General features: G+C 36.1%; 1 protein-coding gene across 2 annotated transcripts in view; it reads right to left on the reverse strand.

Moving 5' to 3' along the window:
• mura (ring finger protein murashka) overlaps positions 1 to 18,700 on the reverse strand; it is a 44,024-nt gene that overhangs the window by 23,064 nt on the left and 2,260 nt on the right. For both annotated transcript variants that reach the window (XM_071592940.1, XM_071592939.1), the window contains 5 exons: positions 6,643 to 7,042; positions 4,627 to 4,759; positions 4,211 to 4,302; positions 2,274 to 2,692; positions 1,118 to 1,343 (listed from right to left, as the gene is read on the reverse strand). In XM_071592940.1, coding sequence (XP_071449041.1) covers positions 1,118 to 1,343; positions 2,274 to 2,692; positions 4,211 to 4,302; positions 4,627 to 4,759; positions 6,643 to 7,020 — 1,248 coding nt within the window. In that variant the 5' untranslated portion in view covers positions 7,021 to 7,042. The remainder of the gene's footprint in view (positions 1 to 1,117; positions 1,344 to 2,273; positions 2,693 to 4,210; positions 4,303 to 4,626; positions 4,760 to 6,642; positions 7,043 to 18,700) is intronic.

Here is an 18,700-nt window from a genome sequence, read left to right on the forward strand (position 1 = left end):
GTACCCACAGAATACAAGGTGTAATTATCCTGTATACCTCATCCTTAGAAATTAAGCTTAGGAAGAAACGTATTAAGAATTTTTACATCTCCAATCATTACAAAAACTATATAAGTTCAGGATTACTCATTAGGTTTCTTAACAATTCTGAAATTTTCATTTATGAATCTGAATTGCACAAACACAAATAAAATGTTCTCATTAATAATACAGATTAAACTGAGGCTTTTTTCTTTTTCCAATAATTTGAATATCATTTTAACACCACTGGAGAGATGCATGTTTATTGTGGCCCCTTAAACTTAATACCATGTTACTTTGATATAAATGTTCAGAGAAATGTTTTTACTCTGATCCAAACTTTTTGTAAATTAATTATTTGAAAACCAAAATTATTCTTAAATGATTTCAATCAGCCAAATCACAAGAATGCACTTAAAAGAGCTATTAAGGCTGTAGTCATGGAATTGGCTTTTTGGTTTGCACCTTCTATATTTTTAATTGGGACTTCATTTGCAGAATCAACAATCATACATTACTCACATTGCCATTCAAAATATGGAAAAATTGTTCTCAACATGTTGATACGCACTTGCTAAAACCACACCACATTGTATGAATGGTAGTAGTCTACCAATTAAGGTAGATTTTGGATGGATACACTGATAAACCATTTCTACATTTCTAGGCCTCACCAAACATGAGATGATGTAAGATACTGCCTCAGCCATGATCAGACACCTGATGATGTTGCCTTGCAACAAAACCATGGTTGTGAAAAATAATGATTCTAGTGGAATCAGCCAATATAATCTTCCTTCATTTAGCCTAGAATGAGATGATGTGACACACTACCTTCCAATAAACTTCAATTTGTTCACACTTTCTACCTCCTTTCACTCCATCCAAAATGACTATTCATTTACTCAACCTTCCTAACCTAACATACTCCTTCCATCACAAATCAATATGCCCTGCATCCACTTATACTGCCACTCTTGAATTTCCTTCTACAATCCACTCTCCTCCCCCCCCATACCATAAAAACATTAATTTGAAAATCTAAGATGTATATTCATGATGATATCATCATGGTATATATTAGAGGTCACCATACCGGATTGACAACATCCACAACAACAGCAGTGGGCTGATGATGAGGAGCAGTTGGAGGTTGGGGAGGCTGGGGAGGAAAGCTGGGACGACCCAAGGATGCTAGCGAGGCAGCAGCTGCCGCTGCCAGGGAGTAACCACCTTCCTGGTTCCACAGCGCAGCCGCCGCTGCAGCAGCTGCAGCGCCATTGCTGTTACACTCCCAGAACACAGTTCTTCGAATGGGGGGACTGAAGGGCAAGAAAAGAATACTTATTTATTAGAAAATAGAACCACATACAGCAGTAACTTGCTCATTAAAAGTAGAACACGTAACAACATATGAATACGGACACATACATACAAAACCAACCAATATTAGCAATTAACAACAGCAATAACAATAAGGGGTCATTATATTATCTAATTACAGAGAGATGGGAAAGAGCTAGGTCAGTAACTTCATTGGAGGAAAGCAAAAAAGGATCAACGGTATTAGGGAGTGAATTTTAGAGGGAGAATAGAGAAAGTTAAATTAGACAATCTAGGAGTTGGCTTGTGGAGTAAATTTTCTCATGGACTACACTGCCAAGATATTTGTTCAAATCTGTGTGTGTATGCAAGACTTAAAACAACCATGGCTCATTTAATCATCTAGATTTTATATAACAATGATATTGATGATCCCCAGCTATTATGGTACTTTACCCTTAAGTATGTTTATTTACTGATACTACAAAATTCTCTTTTAAGTATTGACCAAGTGCCAAAGGTAGTTCCCATTTCAATATGTTTTTCTATCTGAATTGATGCTATTTTAGAGGGAATAAAATGAAATATCAAACCTACTGCAACTGAGGATGAAGATACATTTTCTGAGAAGTTCAAAACCAGCCCCATCCAATTGACCTCTATCAACCTGAAAGTGATTGGGTCACAAATCTCTTAGTCTTAAAATAAAAAGCAGAGTTATCATATACATTTACAGATTTCCCTATTCTTCTTGCAACCCCACAAACTTCCATGATTCTCACTTTCATACCACCAAATTTTATCCATAATCCAAAAAACCATCACTTCCTAATGCTTTGAAAAACATGGAAGGACTAAAGCGACAAGGCAAAAGAGAGAGGCATTAAATTTTATGCAAAAAATATGCACACAAAGCCAATTCCACATACCTTCCCCTGTTAGGCCGTGGGGAGATTGTGCCAACAGGATGCCTACCACTGCTGTTCCTGCGGCGATGGTTGTGCCCCATCTGGGGGAGGGACTGGAGAAGGGGGGGTGAGGTAGAAGTGATTTGGGGTGGGGGTGGCTCCCACATCCCACGCGGGGGTGCCTGCATTGCCATGGCTGGGTGGTGGTGATGGGGAGGGGGGATAGGCTGGGATGGAGAGGATACGTGCGACTGTGACTGGTGCATCGCCTGAGGTTGTGGGGATGGAGGCCCCATTCGGGGTCGCCGCCTGCGGTGGGGTGATGTCACCTCTGCCTGCACCGGAATGTGGTGGTGATGGTGATGATGCCGCTGATGTCGATGGTGGCGGTGATTGCTGTGGGATATCCTCTGCCTCTTCCGAGATGGGCTTTCACTCTGCTGAATGGAATGGCTACTATTAGTGCGGCATTTGATTACCTTAATCAATGGAATGGCATTGGGCCAGCATAATAACATTGAGATGGAAGTACTGATGTGAAATCTTATATCGTTGAAAATTGACTTCGAGTTTTCATAGAATTCTTAATGAAACAATTTGATAGAAGGAGATCAAAAGAAGATGCCAGTAAACCCAGGGGAAATAATGTAGAGGTATTTCCTCACAATTACAAAAATAAATGAAACCTTTGGTTTGCCAGTAAGGAATTAACCAAGTATAAATAATTTATAATATATATATAAGTATATATATTCATTAAGCAAAAGTTTGGCCATGATACATGAGACTTAACAAGATAAAAAAAAATAATAGTCCTTTGAATTAAACAACTTTCTTCAATGAAAGACTGACAACCTAGCTACAATATTTCTATAATCCAAGTTAGGGATGTCAGAACATTTTGTCCGTCAATAATGCAGTCTTTAGTCTTATTTAAGGGCCCACTAGCCCTGCTGATATAACTGGTATGACTTTTCCAGCTACTGATCTCACCAACAAAATTGAATTGTAGAAATTCTATGATATCAAGAATTTCATTTAAATTCATTTATGAGCAATAACTGTGCTGTGGACCCAATAAAGCATTGTCCTGCAGATAGAAAACAAGCAATGAAAAGCATATTTGCCAAGAAATTATGACCGGACAACCTGAGATGTGTGTACTTGGCCATAAAATATCGATGCAATTTTGTGATTACGTTAATGTAAGTGTTGAATCACTGGAGTACAAATGAACACTGTGGGTGCAATTCATTGTCTTCATCACTATTGATATATTTCACACGTAAATCATTGCACAATCAACAGTGCCTGGAAAATTACTCCTAACATCAAGATTCTTACCATATGTAGTATTCATATCAGGCTTCTAAATATAATTGAAATTCAGCTTACATACGAAGTATCTCATTTTTGTGGTATGCACCTATTTTGAGTATGTAAATTTGTGTCAAGTTTCTTGATGGGAATTGCAATGGTTTGCCACTGATGCTGTTTCTCTCACACACTATATAAACCCAAAGTTTGGTTTGATAGGCAAGGGCATATCTCACTAAGAACCAAGTTCAACGGCATGTGAAAATTAGACATCAGGGTATTTCGGCTAGTTCCTTTCCCTGTGCTGCCTGTAGTTTCCCAGGAAGACCTGGCACCCGAAAAATCACACAGCTGATTGAAGCTGAGGAAGCCCAGGAATCGAACCTGGGCCCTTTGGTCTGAAGACCAATGGTCTACTGCACTGGACTACCGTGTCCCTAAATTTTAATATATTTTATGGATGGCTAAAAATTCAGTTTCAGGTATATTAAAAATCCCACCATTCATACTTATGTTTTGATGCCTTAATTGTACTCTAATACATTTGTATAGATATCATAATCTTTCCAGCCTGAATAGTAAGGGTAGTCACTAAATTTAGATATACAACACATAATTTATGGTAAGTGAAAAGAACTTACTTTTCTACCATCATCTTGGCTAGGAGTCCGGCAGTAATTGTTTTGATGAGACAGCTGTACTGGGCTTAAACGATTGCCATTCCCAAGAAGATCTAAAGTAAAATATACAAGTATATATTACATATGCAACTAATTACTTCCATGTTTCGACTATTTCTGCAAATACCATCTAATCACAGTTGCAAGGAATTCCACCATACCATAGCTTCATTAGGCTTGGGTGCTGTCCGATTATATTTCTCGGATTGTGTTAAATAATCTCCAGTTGATTTAAATAATTTAAAACAATATATGCATTAACATAAAGACTACTTCACATAATTCCTTTCTGTAGAGATATAATTTAACGATTTATTTTCATAACTCTTAATTTTAATGCAAAAATAAATGGATTTCAATCCAAGATTTGAACGTACTTCCAACAGATCTGTTATTTCCAGCATAATCCATTCCAGAATGGTGACTATGGGATGAAAGGGAAGTAGCCCCAGCCATCCCTGGGCTCAGGCTTAAAATGGAGGCACCACCCCCAGCAAATAAGGAGTTATCCTAGAAATTGGCCAAAAGAACAGATATTACTAATGCAAGTGTACACTACCTAAAATATGGATTGTACTCTTATTGATTGTGAGTCCAAATCAAAAAACATAACCAGAATCTACTCTTATTAAGGGATACTGATCTTGCTTTGCGTTCACTAGCAAATGGGAGGACACAATCTATGACTGTTGGAGAGTGGTTCAGAGGGTTCTCATTTCTAATTCATCAAGAGGACATTCTACATCTAGAAGTTAAACCATTGAAATTTGAACAAAATCAATTCTGCAGAAAATGCACTGATTGCAATACTCACTTCTTTAGAAATTAAGGAGACATGGGCCATTGAACATGATCTATTTCCAAGGGTTAATATACATTTGCAGCAACAACCAACAGAAAACACCACCAAGGAAATTATTTCTACCCCTCTTCAGTCTCTTGAGGGATTAGGAAGGCAGGGAAGTCATTGGCCTAATAGAACATGAACAATTAGGGCAGAGTTTCAACAAAGTGGCAACTGAGACATCCTGATCATTGAATCAAGAAACTGCAAGGGGTCACATGCATAAGAAATAGGAGACTCTCCAACAAGCCGGGAGTTCTGCTATAACCTGGGGATAAAACTTGCTGCTTTCCATCATTCAAAGCACCTTCTGGAATCTCTAATCCACTAAAATAATAATTTCTACGAGCAGTGGATATTTCTTCACTTGCATCAAATGAAGACTTCCATTTGCCCTGCTTCTCCACTCATTTGAGAAGACTTAAAAAAAAAAATTGCACACCTCTGTAATACTTAGCTAAAACTAATGATATATAATGAAAAATAAATACCCACTTAATGGTTATTTTTTTCACAAACCAATGGTATGGTTTTCAGTCACATGTAAATTAAATGGACATAAAAAACTTATGCAAAATAACTGAACCCAAGAAAAGCTAGTTATCTACCAATCACAGAAAAGGAGAAACTACCAATCATATTTGCAACAAGAATGATGTGGATTTTTTTGAACTTCTGAAATTTGAAAACATATACACTCCAGACTTCAGGTTTGGTATAAACATAGAAATTCCATTTCCCCATTATGCATGAAGGGATTTAATCCAGGATGTCAAATGTAGAGTAATTAATTAATACTGAGAAAATGAAGAAGCTAAAAATTTGCACCTTTCTTAAACTTAATTTTAAGAAAAATTTGAGTAAGATGTAATAAAGAAATATTGAGTACAAGAATACGGAACTAATTATCTTTTCCCTATCTTTCAGCTCAACTTTCATACATGCAACTCAATCAGGAAGGTTAAAAGAAGACTACCTTCAAAAGATAAGATAATATTTATAACCAAACTAATCTGCCAACTATTATTCCTAAAAGAGTGTTTTGAAACACTTCTAAAGTAAATGCATTTTATCAACCATGAGCAGTGTATATGATCGCCTGATGTGATCTTTTGAAAAAATATCTAATTACTATGAAGCATATATCTTCTTAAAGTCATGGAGCCATACTCATCTGGGTTTGATATTACATACACGTCAACATGAACACAATGACTAATTCTGTGGGGTTCAATAATGTTTTCATGTGCGCTACAAATTATGCAATCTTTGTTAAATTTTTCTTTTCATCATGATTTGATTCACTACAAATTTGGCCGATTCACTTTTAAATATCTAGTAACAAAACTGCACACCCTCAACCATCATTTCTTTGATGTAATTCATACTGTGCATTTTAAGGACCCAGGTATAAGAGATCAATTCCCATGACAAATAAATATTTATATGATCTAGTATAAAGGGTTTAGTTCTGTTCCCACATTCCCCTTAAGGGACTTGAATACATGAATCATTATCCTGAACACTTGTATACAGGTTTGAACTTTACCACTGATACTACCTGCCCACACACGTTGATATGTAGGGACGTAGGCGACACTTGTCTCCGAGGGTGATCTTGGTTGCCAGCTCCTACAGGTCCTCCACTATTATTTGCAATAGAGTTTTCCACACTGGGAGAACTTGAAGAAAGATGCGGACTTGTGAGGCGAGGTGTGCCAGGCCTCAGCTGACCTTGAACTGCATGCGAGTCAGGACCAAGAACACTCATAGGTTTGGGAAAGGCATGTCGATGGTGAACAGCAACTGAAGCAGATGAAGAGGATGATGCAACTGGAGATGTGCGATGGTGGTGGTGGTGGAGATGCAAGCAGGAGCCTGAATTTGGGGAATCCCTAGGCCCAGTTCCCGAGGGAGCCACTGGCATGTTCAACGCACCACCCCTTGCTCTGAAATAAAAATAATTTTTCAGCCTAAAGGGTATATTTCCTCTTAATCCATGCCATTTGAGGATAACACAGATGACATTTTCAAGTACAAAACCTATACTGTACACAATAAAATGCAGTTTCTCAAAACTATGCCCATTTTCTCCAGTGCAAAAACAACTTTCATTCAGTTAAGTTGAGATTTCACTATGGTAACTTCAATTTTATTTAGGAGCATACAAAGAATAAATACATATACAGGGTGTGGCGCTTAAATCCAGACAAGCATGTGTTTCCTTGAATGAGATTTCCTTTTCGGGTTGCCAAAACCTTCCCCAGACTTCTCTGAAGCATCATACTTCGCCAAATTTTCAAAAACAGTTGATCTGGGGTACCAGAAGAATCGAACTATTTCGAAACATAATGCTTAGCACGAACACTTTTGATAATAATGGCTCTTTGTCTGTACTTCCCACTTGTACGTAACATCTCGGCTATTTAGAGGTTATGACTGTTTACTAGATGCCTATAGCTTTCAAGACCGCTCATCCCAACCTCCGGTGGACCTACAATATGGCGGGAAATTCAAATTGAAATTTGTCCTGATTTAAGCGCCGCATCCTGTACATATTGATTAAAATAATAACATTTATAAAAGAAAGCTATCTCTAGAGCCATCAGCTTTAACATTTTAAATTAAATATACCATCTAAAAAGATTTTATAAACCCACAGAACAAAATAATTTACAACAACACTATGCACGTGTGATTCACTTAGCATTAATTTCATATGTTCCAAATAGAGTAAACTAATGAAATATTATAATGAAAATTGAAAATAATTAAATGTGGTTCAATATTTGCATTTCAATTCATTGAGGTACACAGTTGATCATAGAATGAACACCTTCCCTTTTAACGCATTTGCCTTTACACAAAATACCAGAAGTACAAGTATGAAATGTGGATTTCACACAACAGAAGGTGCCCCAATGCAGTTTGTGGTATTAAGGTTTTGACACTTATGCCATATTATTGTGCCATCAGCCACTGTCAGGCCCACACAAGTGTTAATTTGATAAAGTGTTCGCATGGTGTTGTGTTGCTGTGTTCAATATGTCGAAATGTATATCAAAGAGCATTCACAGAGAGCAGTAATTTTCTGTTTCCATTAAAAGAAAACTGCAGCTGCTGAATCATACCGATTACTTCAATAAGCCTATGGTGAACATGCTCCACTGCAAGATACATGTGAACGATGGTTTGGGTATTTCAAAAGTGGTGGAATAAACCACCAAAAGGTACAAAGATGTGGCATTGCAAGCATCGCTGGATGAAGATTTTTCACAAACACACACACAACTCACAGAGCAATTGAGCATCAGTCAACAAGCTGTTTCCGATTGCCAACAACAGATGGGAAAAATTCAGAAGACTGGCAGATGGGTACCACAAGAGTTGGATAACAGGGAGATGGAGAGGAGCAAAAACATGTGTGAGACTTTGCTCGCACGATACAAAGGGAAGTCGTTTTTGCATCATATCATTACTGGGGATGAAAAGTGGATCTATTGTGACAATCCCAAGAGCAAAAATCATGGATAGACCCAGGCGCACCATCCACATTGACCAAATCGCTTTGGCAAAAAGACGATGCTCTTTATTTGGTGGGAGAAGAAGGGTGTGGTCTATTATGACCTGTTAAAACCTGAAGAAACGGTTAACACTGAATGCCACCAACAATAATAGTCCAGCTTGAATCGTTTGCTGCTTGAAAATATACCAGAATACCAAAAGAGGCAACACATGGTCATTTTTCTTCATGGCAATGCTCACATATGGCAAAACCGGTTTGTGACATGTTGGATGCACTCAGCTGGGAAGTTTTACCCCAAGCAGCTTACTTACCAGACTTGACTCCTTCCAATTACCACTTTTTTACATCGATGGGTCACGCACTTGCTGCACAGCACTTTGGTTTGTATGAAGATGTGAAAAAAATGGCTTGATGAATAGTTCATAGGAAAAGGGAAAGATTTTTACTGCCGTGGTATCCATAAATTGCCCGAAAGATGGGAAAAATTTCCTAATAGCAATGGAGCATACCTTGAATAAAGCTCTTTTTTATCATTCTTTTGGAAAAATATTTTTGGAAAAAATCCACATTTCATACTTGTACACCAGGTAAACTAATATCACCAAACAAAGGGCATGGACAAAAATTACTTAGAATTGCTTATTTACTAGTTTTACATTATCACTACTCAAGTAATGAAAATTTAAAACATATTTCAAACAAAATACTATATTTTCTAAATAATTTCTTCACACAAAGTTTTGCCAATTAAATCAGGAAACTGAATTCTGCAGGCTGACAGTTATTTAGAAAACCTCTATTACAAATAGTTTTTACACATTCATTAGGTGGCCATTAGGACTTTAACCTCGAAGGCAAAAAATGGCTTGAATGAAAACGTAATAGTCATTTTACTCAAGGGGACTTATGTAGATGCCTTTCTCTAAACTTATTAGAAACTTACATAATTTCACAAAATAATCATACATTAAATCTGACTTGCAGTTTTGAACAATATTAGTTATCTTGTAATGATTTTTTTAAATTTTCACGGATTCATTTATCAATAGGTTGGAATTCCAAGAGTAAAATTCTATTTGGTACATACCAGGAACACAGAAGTGGCTGCCACAAAGGGATGATAACATATTCGCAAGAAATCTAATTTTTCACAGCTTGGAAACATAAGATTGTTAAGTAACGTGTATGGCTACAACAAGGTCTTCATCACTTTCATTCAACTCAACACTACTCCCATACATGTAAATTATATATGAAATTTAATTATAACTTGAATGAATTAGCTTTATATAGCATTACATGGGCTGAAAATTAAATGCCACTGAGAACATGTCATATGCAATACATACTTCCATAAACTATCACCTAGGGATTTGTGACATGGAGAAATCTGGATATATTAGGCATTTATAACCTTTAGAAATGGCATGTATTATGATAGTAAAATAGCCAACTCAGTGAAAGTAATAGTTGCTGGTGATCTGCCTGAGATCAAAAAACAATCAATTTGGCACCCGAAAATTCAATCAGTTGCAACCTCTGTGCTCCTGGTAGTTTAAAACTATAGCTTTTAAAATTATTCATTCTAGGTCTACTGAGGAATCAATTATAAATCCATAGCCATACACAGCATCTTTCTATTCCATAAGTTCAATCATGCAAGCCAAATGAAGAGGTTATGCAAATGTAACCAAGTAAAAATATAGTTACTTCAGCTTAAATTTATATAAAAACATGACAAATATCAAAACAGCCTTTCAATAGGTGTAATTAAAATAAAACCATGCATTGTTGAAATTGATACTATTGATTATGCCAAAAATAGAATCTTTTCATGTCTTTTTTCCCCAATAAAAAGGCATTACCGTACTGAAACTTCCTCTGTCAACTTGGATACCCATACACAAGTAATTAACTACAGTGAGAATTTGAATACTTTCAGTTACATTGACTTTTGAAACTCCTTCATTCTGAGAATGAACAATTTTTCAAATTCCAAACATAAGACTGATCTGGGATAAATTCTTCTAACTTGTATGAAACAATGCTATATCAGATGCTGCATTTACCACATAAAGTGGATGTTTTCTATGCCAAATACATTTCCTACTTCATTTTTAATAAAAAAATTACTATAGTTATTTGCTGATAACATCTGTGCACACACTAATTATTGATATGTGCGTGTGTACATTTCACCAGAACCCATACATCTAAATAATTCATCATCTATTCTAAACCTCTTTTCCACTGGTCTCATCATTCTATAGTGGAATGAGAAAACATTTGTTTAAATTAATCCTTGCATATTTCTCTCACTAATTAACTTTTGACAAGACGTAATACCGCATGGCAAAGTTACCAATGCCTCAATTGATTTGACGGACGCGAAGGATTAGAGGGATGGAATATGGAGTGATACCTCGCTTAACATCCATTCCTATTAAACAACCACTTCACTTAACAACTCATTTGGTGTGAAACTGATGTTCATTTGTGGTGTTTAATGCATTTAATGTACTTTAACCCTGCTCAGCCAACTTCCTGCTATGACAGGCATTTTACTACAGCAAGTGACTGAAAATTACTGACAATGAGAGTTTATCACAATTTCTGGAAATCAGACCATCCAAAAAGGAAAAAATCCTCCCTTGATGATATCTGTAGCCACTTGAGCTTGACATTCAGAGATAATGAAGCGACGAACTCCCCATGTTGAAGGAAAAAATCCTCCCACATGCTCCCTTTCACACTGTTAGTATCCCCTAAAAGATTAATTAGGACACAAGGGTAATTCTTTGGTGGAATACTCATTAACATGGTTGTTTAATATCTCGCATGTGGCATTACATTTTGGGTAACAGTGAAAGATAAATTAACAAGTCAAAGAGGCCAAGAAAGGAATGAGCACTTGGATGATATGCAGTGGTGGATGCGATAACTTCATGGAAATCCTTCATGATGCATAGAAAAGAAAAATACTTAGCTACTCCACACAAAAAAATTCACTGCAGTAAATTTATATATGTAATGGAAGTGTTTTTATTCCCTATGCAGCTAGGAGGATAGATTTACAGCTGTCAAAGAATGAAATAAAAGTGGGTCAGAACTTTTACCCTTATGCTCACTCTTTAAATACAGCAAAATAAGAGCATTTGGCTGTAATAAGTTTTCTCGATTGTTCCATTAAACCTCTGTTAATATAACTAAGAATTTAAGAGAAAGTAATGAGAATGACTGCATGAGATAACATAGGAGATGTGTACAAGACATGCCTCACATATTACACTTTTGTTTCAGAAATAGCTTTGGCGTATCTTATCACAATGGGACAAGAACATTTGGTTATTCCAAACAAAAGTTTTAAATAGTCGTCTGGAAAATATACTATATATAAACCCAGATCAAAGTTAACAAAATTTTAATTAATGGAATAGTTTAGCATTTGTGTTTCATTTAGCAAATAATTACCATGGCAACTTTGTCTAGTCTCTATGACCACAGATTTATAGTTGTAGACAGCTATTTTTTTAGTCTAGGGAATCAACATCAAAGTTAACATAACAAAATAAGAAGGTTTGATAATTTTGGTACACCTTCTGGTATGAAGGCCACTTAATGTCCCATGTGTCGTCACTTTGTGATGTTTTGAACATAACCTAGGTAGAAGCAAATATTGATTTAATACACACGAAGTAACATTAGCACACTAAGAAACTTATGCATAGGAAATGTAGATGACCACGACTTTTGATATACTCCAATTTTTCTCTTCACAGTTCTAATACTTAAACTGACTCCACCAAAGCTATAATAATTCCTTATGTATGCTCTATTCTTCCCATAAAAACCTATGAGGATAAATGTTTTCCTTAGGAATATTCCTAAATGTGGATTTGTATAATTCATACTATTAATTCATTCTTAATGCCTCAAGTGATTTCTAGCTCCAAATCCTTGTGATGGGTTTTATGATACAGGTAAAAAGCTTGCCAAATTGCATCGATTAGTGACTGCAGTGGTTTTTCTTACTTTCAGAACCATATTATATTGTTATTCATAGTTATTTTTTTATCAATTACAACAACTAAGTTACTGCTGATAGGCTTTTGCTCAAATATGCCCAAATAAACAATACTTTTAAAAATTAGGTGGTGGCAGTAGTGACCAAAGCACTGGTTAAGACTTGCACTATTAAATAATAGAGAATGGTTTGAGAACAATGGTTCTTGCTATTTAGAATTTTTAACTGAATTTTTGGGATTAGCTCCTCTTATAAATGAGATCATACATCAATTGCACAGTGAAATGTACAATATATTTAATGGGGTACCTTATCTTTGACACAAAATAGTGCATTGAGATTCATCATTAACTGAATCATGAGGAGATAAAAATTAAAATACAGTGAAACCTCACTTAACAAGCACTTTGCACGAGTAATTTGCATGATGAACGCAGACAAATATTGGTACCAAAAATGACTCACTTAGCAAGTGACTTTTCACATAATGAGAGACAATGAGATGGGAATTCCCAGATTCATTGTGTGCCTGCTAGTACAGTTTGTCTCTAGCACTCGTTTCGATATCATCTTAGCATTCATTGCCAGGGATCACACATTTTTCCTAACTTGTGTTCAAACACACATAATAAGCAATTTTTTGCGCAAAGTTTAATAATATTTTGTGCACAGTTTTAAAATTGACCCAAAAAAATCCGTACGAAGACAGCCATAAGAGAATAAAAATAAAAAAGAACAGTAGAAATGAAAAGTAAAATCACTGAAAATCGGGAACAAGGCATGAGCGTGGCTGATCTAGAATGCACATCCAACAATTGGTCTACACCAACGATTGGCTTTTCTTCAAGAACACAGACAAGACTAAGGAGATAGATGCTTCAAATAGAGTGACACGACACACCAGATATGTATTCTTGACTATGTTCAATGGTTGTTTCTCATACGCATAAAGAAAAAGCAATTGCAATGCGACACAATAGAGATAGGAATGGTGCAGTGGCTAATGTAGAGGCTTCCCACCGTGAGGACCTGGGTTCGAATCCCGGGGGTGGGAGATTTTTTTCAGTGGTAACCCTACTTGGATGCTTTGTGGAGAGCACTTTGAGTGAGTACGACGTCTGTCGGATGGGACGTTTAACTGCAGACCCCTTGGTGCCTTTTAACAGGAGTAGGCTAATGCCAACGCTAGGTTTCTCTCAACCCTTCCTTTCCCATCTTGCTCTAATGGTATAAATGACCATAGCTGTTGGTTGCCTCCCCTAAAATTACTACTACTGCAACACCAGTAACAAGAATATAATTTGGGAGAAAGGGAAAGTGATTTTTGCCGACTTCATTAATAAGATGTCAGGACCATCAGCAGCTGCACAAGTATTTAAGGGGAGCTGTGCGTGGTTCACGAAGTTAACAAGAAGAACTGTCATCCACAGGATTGAGGCATGGTAAAGAGGCAAGCTCTGGGTCAACAGCAGAAAAAACTTCATTGATGACTTCTAAAAGCTCTACATTCTGAAAGATACCTGTGACAACATTTTTAATTATAATGAGATAGTTCTCTCCGGGCAGAAGATACCGGAATGAACCTATATGTGCACCCATGACATTGGTAGAGAATACATTGCCCGACCGAAAGGTAGTGAAAGGCTGTCTCCCACTACTATTTTGCACAAATGCGAGCGGCATTTTGAAAATCAAACCCCTGCTTGTTTACCATTCAGAAACTCCATGATCCTTCAAGAAGTAATAAGTCCAAAACAGCAGGATATATGAGATGTAGTCCATGCATATGAGGCATTGCCCTAATAAAGCAGTGGCGATGCACACCATTAATTTTTTTAACAATCATTCGGAGAAGCATTTTTAGCAAATTTTGAAGCATCAGAAAAAACAAATGTTTCTAAACAGCTTTCCAGTAAAACGGAATTATATACACATCATAAATAATTAACAATTTATTTAGATTCTTTTTTGTTCATATAAATCGAGTTACATTACCGGCTGCTTCATTGTGCCATAAAAAAAGGTGAAAAAGATCCACATACCTAAACGATGTGTGCATAATTTTCTTCAAATAAACCTTGTACATAATTCATTATTTTTGGCATGGAACGCATTATCGTATTTTACATTAATGTTTACACAAGTATTTGTTTCTCTAAACATGTTTTGCTTTACCAGAAAGATCGTGGAATGGATTGTGCTTGCATCATGAGGTTCCACTGTACTAGGATATGAATTCATTATTCACATGAAAACTAACTACCCTATATGGAAAGCAAAGTAAGAAAAGGCAAATAATTAAAAAAGTATTCAAAACAACAATACTTGATTAGGTCTAACTCTTTTTACGGACTAATGCACAACGTGGCCCTACAAGACACCCACAACAGATGCAGCTCTATCGATGTACATAGTGCTTTCGACATTATGTAATTTATCAAGTTAAAATACTGGACTATGAAGCTCCCATGACAAATTTATATCAGTCAAACAGGTAAAAAGTTTCAATATTGAATCAGGGAACAAAATAAAATCGAGAAAAAATTTGCACCAATTTTGGCAAATGGTCTCTTCGGAGCACTAGCAATTTTAATCCAACCATACTCCACTTCCAGCATTAGGGAACCAGGTTTGAAGTACTACAGCGAATTGAATTGGTTGAAAATGCTGTGTATCTGGGTTGTTCAATTATTCCTTAGAAAACCCAATCGGTGGACTCGTAGTATCAGAAAAGGTTTGCTATTTAATAAGCCATTGTGTGAATACATTTCCATAGTCAATTGAGGCACCAAACTTATTTAGGAAAAAAAATGAGTTTTAGGTAATGATTAAACAGTCACTTCAAACAATTTCACACCAAAAGAGATCAAAGCTAAGAAGGTTGAAGTTCATGAGGGCTGAGCGAAGAAAAACATCCTCATTTGGCAAAGAAAAAATTCCTGCCTATGACAAGTGCACACCTGCACAGTTTTGACAGAGAAAATTTTGCATTTAAAGTTTTAATTCAGTGAATTTCTACTGTTTTCATCAGATTTGGCCTGGACAGTCTAAAATCCTACTTCTTGGATGGCTTGAAAATATTTGAGAAAGACTGGGATTAGTGTACTCAGTTAAGAGCTGAGTTATGTTGAAATTTTTTAAAAAACCTGCGCAAAATAATGTTTTTTCCTTAAGGACTGATTGAATGACACACATATTGTACCCACTGCCAATCAACCCTCCTTAATGTTTATCTCCATTCATTGAACCCTAAGACCTTATCATTCACACCTACTGCCAGTGCCCTTCAACTTGGTCATCAAGATCTCTCTCCCCCTCAACATTAACAAGATCGCATAAGACAGGACTCTCTCCTCACAACACCTCTTCACCTGCCACTCTCCCCTAACCTGTATTTCATACCATTCCCTTTTGAAACTATGTTAACTTGTATTTCTGTAATTGCAATCCTGTTGATGTACAACACAACGAAAATGGGGCCAATCACAATTAAAAGTTCTGAGGAAGTGGTTTTAATATGAAGCATTTTCATAGTTACACCCAACAACACCAACCCCAAAATTACATCTATAGCGGGCCAACTAAGGCTGCATTTTTCTTGCTCTCTCGGTTATGTTTGCTGAATGGATAGGTCAGTTACTTCTGAGTGACCATGTCACCTTTGCCTAGTGGGAATACATTGAACAATAAATGAAAGCAAATGATTATCCAGCACCATCATTCAACCCCATGCCATAACTAGAGTCCTGTTATTGATAGGGATTACAAGTTATTGGATCGGCAGTCATTGATCTCAAAAAAATTCAATGAAATGTAACATGCCTTGGTTTTGTGAAGAATGTGATTTCCTTTAATCTCAATTACTTTGGATAGCATGTGCGAAAGAAATCATTTTTTTTATTGGATTAAAAAATTAATAAGTTCTTACATTACTACCAATTGAGAATTCATGAATTCTAAGATGAATGAATCACTGCCTGAAAATTTTGTGGTTACTTTTGAGGGTTCCCCATCCCAAAGTATTTCAGGACCCAAAAAGGTCAGTTTCTTCCATGAGAGGAAAGGTCTGACACTTAATGCGTTTTCATAAAAGCAAATGCAATGGATGTCTGGTCACTCAGTAATTACAACCCAACATTATTATATCCCATTAGGACAAAAAATAAACATCCTTTGAAAATAATTGATCCCTTGCATGCTACCAGAATCACTTCACCATTAAAATTTATTTTTCTTATTTGAAGTGTTTTTTAAGGAACAATCTCCTTCCAGGGACTTCACATGCAGTTCTGACGCTAAAAGAGATATTATGAAACTTGAATTTAATGGTTTATGAGGTGTGGGCATTTTTTTTTGGTCATGCCCTAGTTGATCTAAATATGTCATGCAGCAGTGATGAGCAACAACTTCACTGGTGTTATAATTGAGATCAGATCTGGCATCACATTATTTTAAATAAAAAAAACCCTTATTAAGTTACCCATTGGAGCTGTTTTGTGTGATCACTGCTGGAGTAATAGCAACCAAAAAAACTTAATTAAGTCTCTTATTCCAAAGTTTCAAGTTACATTGAAGTTATACTATCCCTCTACGCCAACAAGCCTTAAAATTGTCCATTTTATTATTCGTACAAATTTTGGGAATTCTAGCATGAAATAATTATTACATTAAGTTTTTAATAAGTCATCAAGTAGTTAATTTTTTCCTCTACGGCACTAGTCTTGGAAGTTATGCTCCTAATATTACACACACAGAAGATCAGTCAGTTACAATGTAATGCCTTCAGGCTTTAACTAGTATTTGATGGCATTATGTCAAGGTAATGGATGAATGGAAGCAGCTGGCCTCTATGAGTCATTAAAGAGATGATTTTTGAGCTTTGAAAATACATGCCTTTAAGGCTTCAACTTGAGCTACAGACAGCAGGAAAAATTAAGTGAAAGACTCATATGGTGAGAAACGTTTGACAGCTAGTGTTGATAAGAAAGAGACAAACTCTGCAACAAACAGGTAATGAAGCTAGCTGACTAATATGAAATCTTGTCAGCTGCAACTACAAAAGTCTTTACCTCAGAACAATGTGCTTTTTAAAGCTGGAATTAGTGTTATTACTGCAAATGACTGACTTATTGACAATGTTTCAATGATTTATTGGAATAGCAGAGATCCCTTGGTAGCAAAGCCAATAATTTTGGTGGAATACTCAACAAAGAAATGCATTACAGCAGAAGTTTTCAAGTGGGGAGAGCTGAACCATGATTTTTTTTCAAAAAACTCACAGCCATTTTCACTCTAGGTCAATGCATTATTGAGTGAAAAAATCCACCATATGCTCACACCAACCAATGCAAGAAGTCCATATAATATTTTAGAATGAAGAATCAATATTTGCTATGGCTGTTGGATTATCATATTCTAGCTATAAAAGTCATTAAATTTTTATTAACATTAGTCACCAGTGTGGAAATCATAAATAAGCGTAGCCGAATGTTTGTTAGCCATAGCAGTGACAGCAGGAGATGCATTTGCTGACAAGATGATCAAAAAAGTTATGAGTTGGCTTACCAAATCTATGCTAGTTCCAATTACATTTACTGTTACAATTAGCTGCATATAAACAATACCGCTAAACAAGGTTTAGACTTTGACACATTCAGATTTGGGCAGCCTGGGTTATTTCTAATGAAGAGATATTTTCAATGTTTTCCTAAAAATATCTTATTATTCAACTTAATCATTTCCTGAGTCAGATACTCTCTTTTGAAATCATTTTCTATCAAATGTTGCTATAAGGATGTATTATATACAAGAGAGTCTGTCACTGAAAGATTACATTATTGCTAGCACAAGGGGAGCCACAGTTTATTAATGCATTCGCCAAACTTGTTTATTGAAGTATGAATTGCAGCACTTCATATGGTTTATTCAAGGATACCTGTGCATCGGAAAAATTAATGAGGCAAAAGTAACTTTTGAAGATTGGAAAAATGTTACACTCCCTCTCAATCAAAACATGGGATCAAAAGCGAAATAGGAAAAAAATGTAACTAGAAAGAG

Source organism: Hetaerina americana, unplaced genomic scaffold (assembly GCF_022747635.1).
Source record: "Hetaerina americana unplaced genomic scaffold, ioHetAmer1.1.p SCAF_5, whole genome shotgun sequence".
Classification (NCBI taxonomy): Eukaryota; Metazoa; Arthropoda; class Insecta; order Odonata; family Calopterygidae; genus Hetaerina; species Hetaerina americana.